The 6,000-nt window shown below is 52.2% G+C and overlaps 1 protein-coding gene across 1 annotated transcript in view; it reads left to right on the top strand.

Moving 5' to 3' along the window:
- Positions 1 to 3,723, top strand: part of CHST8 (carbohydrate sulfotransferase 8) — a gene marked incomplete at its 3' end in the record, with an annotated part of 70,830 nt that extends 67,107 nt beyond the window's left edge. Inside the window, exons 2-3 of the mRNA XM_080908523.1 lie at positions 2,224 to 2,261; positions 2,638 to 3,723. Of these exons, the coding sequence (XP_080764649.1) occupies positions 2,224 to 2,261; positions 2,638 to 3,723 (1,124 nt within the window). The remainder of the gene's footprint in view (positions 1 to 2,223; positions 2,262 to 2,637) is intronic.
- Positions 3,724 to 6,000: the final 2,277 nt, after the last annotated feature.

The following is a 6,000-nucleotide window of genomic DNA, read 5'->3' on the forward strand; positions in this document are numbered from 1 at the left end:
CTAGAACTTGGCCAGCATAATCGTTTGGATATGAAGTGTTCCTCCAAAAGGCTCATTATGGCTTGAATGTGACATGTCCTCCACAGTGTTTGACTACTTGGCCACCATTAGGTGGCGCTGTTTGAGGTTGCTGCAGAACCTTAGGGCACATAGTCTAAATGGCAGATATAGAACTATTGGGGCTGACTAGACAGCTATACCCAGCCTTGGTTTGGGCCTTAGATCTCTGGTTTCTTATTGTCTGAGATGTAATAGATCATTTTCCAACCAGAGATAGAAGACAAGTCATCCTGCCCCTCCCACCATGGAATTGTGAAACAAAAATAAATCCTTCTTCTGTATTGCTTCTGTCTTCGGTTCTGTGTCAACAACAATAAGAGTATTGGTTCAAGTTTCATGTGTTAGAGACTTGGTCCCCTGCTTTTGGCCCTATTTAGGAAGTTCTGAGAACTCTAGAGGGTGAGATCTAGCATGAAGAAGAGAGTCACTGAAAGTAGCTCTTTGAAGGCGTCTCCCAGGCCCTGTCCCATCTTGCTTTCTCAATTTCCTGGTCAGCTGTGAAGTGGATGACTGTCCCCTACTGTTGCAGTAAATAGTAAAAAAATAGGGAACGGTTTATCTCCTGACCGACCCTGAGGTCTTACTCAATCCTCAAGCCTGGTTTTAGTTCGGAGCTGCGTGCTCCTCTGGCGCCCGGTCCGAGCCAGCATGGCCCAACTCATCCCCTCAATTCCCTTCCCTTGGCGGTTTATTGCCACCTGTTCTCTGCCTCTGTCCTGGGGTATTTCTGTACCCCAAAATCCCACACAAACACAACTCTACAGCCCAATAGCTTTTCATACAGGTTTATATGTTCAACTCTCAATCCACAAACCCTCTACACAACAAGATTGCATCAAATAGACAAAGATACAAACTGCCCTTCATATAAGATGCCAGACCTATAAAATCCTTAATGTTCATAGCTATTTAATGCCAATCAATATCACCTGGGTCCAGCTGGTCCTTGGGAAGCTCCATGTTGCCAAGATCTTTCCCTTCAGTCATTTGCCCTCCTCTAACCTCCTACTTCCCTCGCCCTGCCCAGTCGCTGGCTTTCCTTTATTTTACTAATTAAAATGGAAAGCTTCAGTTGGAGTCACTTGACTAGCCAGCCCTTCTTGGGGAAGTGGAATTAACATTAAAATACAAACAGCTTCAGGACAACCTACACCCTACCTCATGTTTCCACCACCTTGATGCTCTCTGTCCAAGCACCTGAGCCCAGGCAACCACGGACTGGTTTAAGCTGTGGCCCTAAATAAGTCTTTCCTCTTTTGAAAAAAACATTATTTAAATTTCCAGTGTTTGAGTATTTGCTGCGTGTATGTCCACGTGTGTGTAGTGCCCACTGGAGTTTCTGGAACTGGAGTTAACGATGATTGGTTGTCAGTTATCATGTGGTGCTGGGAATTGAACCCGGGTTCTCGGGGAGGGCAGCAAGGACTCTAAACTGCTGAGCAGTTTCTGCAGCCCCCAGTGTTTTGTTTTATCCCTCCTCCTCCCCTCCCTTCTCCTCCTCCTATGTAACTTTTTTAAAAAGATTTTTATTTATTATACAAGATTATGCCCCTATGTATGCCTGCAGGTCAGAAGAGGGCACCAGATCTCATTATGGGTAGTTTTGAGAATTGAACTCAGGACCTCTGGAAGAGCAGCCAGCACTTTTAACCAGTGAGCCATCTCTCCAGCTCAGTATTTTTTCTTTTAATTGATGTATAGCAGACATTTTGTCATAGCCATCAAAAATGCAATGAACACAGCCAGCAGCATCCAAATCTCCCTGCATCTTCCCCACGTCACCAATCAGCACTTTCCCATGCCTTGGCTCTGCTCACACTCTTAGGGGACACCAGGATGAGCCAGAAATGGACACCATCCCTGGGACTGTGCCAAGAAGGCTAAAGCTACGCTGTGAATGTCCAGGCAGGGGTGTGGAGATAAATGTCTTTCTTCCATGAGCCTGGTGCGTGCAAGTATTGTCATAATCAAGTGTGGAGCAGGGTGTGGTGACAGGCCTGGAGAGAGGCTGGACAAGAGCTCTGAAGGGGTACTTTGTGACTTAATGACAGGGTCACTTGGAGATGGCCTGAAAGGGTCTCGACAGTTGTGCTGGGCGGGGGTGTGGTACTTCCATGCTTGCCCTGTTTAACGCACGCTTATCTCTCCCCTGTTGCCTTCCAGGTATAAAGTTCAGCATCAGGCCCCAGCATCCCCAGCATGTAAGTTCAAAGAATCTCGTAAATCACAGATGGAGGGGGGGAGTGGAGGGAGCGGGAGGCGGTGTCGGAGAGCGTGAGAAAGACAGTTTGAAGCAGATACTGAATCCATTCAAAGGAAGAAAAATGTGTCGGTTCTTTCCAGGGGCCTTGGGAACAAAACCTGGGGCTTCGGCTCCATGGCTTTCCCTTCTCTATTAGATGGCTCCTTTAGACTGTACTAACTGACACAGTAAATCTGTGCCCGCTGTCTGCAGGCCACCATCTCGCCAAACTGAGGTTCCTGGGGAGACTGCTCCACCTTGTGGTAGAAGTTATATTTGCCGTTCAGGTCCCACATTTCTACAATATACCTAAGCCAGTTCTCTTCTCGTCCTAGGATAGCCACTTGAGGATACCCACAGAAAGGGTCACACGAGATTCACCCAGCGGGTCCCCAAGAGGCTTCCAGCTGCAGGCGCCTGACCAGCCTCGACCTCACCCGAAGGCGGCGGGGTCTCCTTTGCGTCTCCGGCAGCGCAGGCGGAGACTGCTCATCAAAAAGATGCCAGCCGCCGGGACCATCCGAGGCCACAACTCATCTGAAACCTTTATCCAGCCGAGACCCCGCCCCATGGACAGTCGCTGGGTCAGCCTGCACCAGAGCCAGCAGGAGCGCAAGCGGGTGATGCAGGAAGCCTGCGCTAAGTACAGGGCCAGCAGCAGCCGCAAAGCTGTCACTCCCCGCCATGTGTCCCGCATCTTTGTGGAGGACCGCCACCGTGTACTGTACTGTGAAGTGCCCAAGGCAGGCTGCTCCAACTGGAAGCGGGTGCTTATGGTGCTGGCGGGGTTAGCCTCATCCACTGCAGATATCCAACACAACACAGTCCACTACGGCAGCGCCCTCAAGCGCCTGGATACTTTCGACCGGCAGGGCATCGTGCACCGGCTCAGTACCTACACCAAGATGCTCTTTGTCCGGGAGCCCTTTGAGCGGCTGGTCTCTGCTTTCCGAGACAAGTTCGAGCATCCCAATAGCTACTATCATCCTGTCTTTGGCAAGGCTATCCTGGCCCGCTACCGCGCCAACGCCTCGCGGGAGGCACTGCGCACTGGCTCTGGTGTGCAGTTCCCCGAGTTCGTCCAGTACCTGCTGGATGTCCACCGGCCCGTGGGCATGGACATCCACTGGGACCATGTTAGCCGGCTGTGCAGCCCCTGCCTCATCGACTATGACTTCGTGGGCAAGTTCGAGAGCATGGAGGACGATGCTAACTTCTTCCTGCACCTCATCCATGCGCCCGGGAACCTGACTTTCCCGAGGTTCAAGGACAGGCACTCTGAGGAGGCGCGGACCACATCGAGGATCACCCACCAGTACTTTGCTCAGCTCTCCTCGCTGCAGCGACAGCGAACCTACGACTTCTACTACATGGATTACCTGATGTTCAACTACTCCAAGCCTTTCTCGGACCTGTACTGAGGGCGGGGCCTGCTGGTCAGGGGCGGGGTCTGATGGTTCATGGCCCCCTCTGCCCGCGCATAGGCAGCCTACAAGGACTGAGCTCTACCACGGGGCTCTGAGGTTTTATGGATGTGGCCCTAGGTGGGCCACAGAGGCCCAGACAATGGACTCTTGTCCCACACCCATTTCCTCATTGGGTTGGCCGAGCTTGGTACTGAATACTCCGATGTTTGCTCTAAGAACTCAGCCGAGCTATGCTCTCCAGGGAAGCCTGAGGTCCAGAAGAGGGCCCCAGCGGTAAGGGATGTCCCACATCCCTTATCCTTTGCCTTGTACCAAACCACGCGGTTTGCTGCTTTTCTATGACCCAGGGGGAGGTCTGAATAAAGCACATGGTTTTCAGAGCAGTGGGTGTCTACTCCAGGTCTTGCTGTGAGTTCATAGGGACCTTTGCCCTATGCTTTGGGTGGTCTTAGAAAGTCTGTAAAAGATTTATTTTACTATTAATTATATGTGAATGTGTACACTTGAGTGCAGGTGTCTGTGGAGACACGGGCAGTTGTATGCTTCCCTGTTGGAGCCGAACTGCTCTCAACCGGCGAGCCGGCTTTTGTTTGTAAGAACAGGATCTTGTTGAGTATTTCCGGCTTGTTTCTTTGAATTCTTTCTGTTTGCAGACCACCTGTGCCCCCCCCCCCCCCCCCCGTTAGCGCTAAGTTCCTGGGAGAAAAGACAGACCTGGCCCTAATGAAGGAATGGAGTCCCTTGCATCTTGCAGCGTCAGAACAGGGGCAACATTCTGGGACACATTAGGGCTGCTCCCGGGGCCCCATAAGGCACTGGTCAACACAGCCAGTCACGTGATTCTCGCCGTGGAGACTGATGTCCTCAACTTCCTAGATGTCTACCCTACCTACACTGGCTAGAGCTAAAGCCAGCACGTCCCTGACCCTAAGTGTGACTCTCAGCCTTATCTACTCACCTGACCAAACACCTCAAGGCTGACAGATTACCCACCCTTGAGGAACCGGCTTTGGGGGAGGGGAAGGCAGAGCTGTACGTGAAACCTCTCCTAAAGTGTACGGTTTGGGGGCCAAAGCTGGTCCTAAAATCGTCACAAGCCGGACTGACACCGGGAAGGTCCCCAGTGGAAGTGTTGTTGGTGCTTACAGTGTGGGTGTGAGTGGGGCTGTGTGGGCTGTGTCTACAAGGGGAGGAAAGCAGTGGGTATTTGGAGCAGAGTCTGTTTGTCTGTCTCCGCAGGACTGCCAGGAACCTCCACCTTCCTTTCTGGATCCGCCTATGGGACCGATCTATCCAGGTCCTCCTGGGAGACTGCTCATAACGCTGTTACCACTGGTGAGGAAGCTGATGTTGGGTCCCTAAGTAGAGTTAGCGCCAGGTCCCCAGGACAAGAATTCAGCTGGGCCCACACTCAGCTAGTCCTAGTCAGCCTCCGTTTTACCTCCAATGTAGTAGGCTCTGGGATCTTCCAGGATTGGAACAAGAAAATGAGGCTGCCTTCTGTCTTGGAGCCACATTCATCCAGGAGCCCTGAGCAAGGGTGAGGTTCTGCCCTCTGGTTCCAGCTGGAAGTGACCATCTGATAGGGAAGAACCCAGGGGGGTGGGGGTGGGGAGGAGGATAAAGTCACAGCCTGAGGAACTTAGGAGATTCATTGAAGGCAGATGTCCAGAGGCTCAGAAAGCCAAGAAGGTCACCCTGACCTGAGCCAGAACCAGCTCTAGGCAGACCCGTGTGAGAGAAAGCTAGAGAGGTCTGGCTCACTGTGGCCCAGAAATAGCAGGCACAATAAACTGAATTCACCGCGCGTGCAGAAAGTGTTCCTGGTTGGGGGTACATTTGGCAGAGCCTGGGGCAGAGTATCTAGTAGCCTCTGCTCAGCAAAAGGACACCTAGAGGCCCAGCTGGGCAGCCTATACAGCCCCTTAGTCTGCTGAAAATCAAGGGCAAGCAGGACTGCCCTGGGCTACCACCCCGGTGAGAGGGAGGAAGGGAGGCGGGTAGGGGAAGAGAGAGCTTGTGTCAGAGACGGGCTAAAAATAAGAAACCCTCACAGTGACACTCAGAAATGAACCGAGCTAGACAGACCTACATACAGTGTATCCCTTACCAGGGAGGAGGGAACAGGACACAGGACTCTGACGAGAATCACCACCTTGAGAGTCCTCAAGGTGGGCCCACATCCACTGAAGGCCATAGGCCCAGACCTGTGGCCCAGCCTGGAACTCACTGAGGTATATCCAGCCCCAGCCTCCTGCCTCACAGCAAACT

This window comes from Micromys minutus, assembly GCF_963924665.1.
Source record: "Micromys minutus genome assembly, chromosome: 32".
NCBI lineage: Eukaryota > Metazoa > Chordata > Mammalia > Rodentia > Muridae > Micromys > Micromys minutus.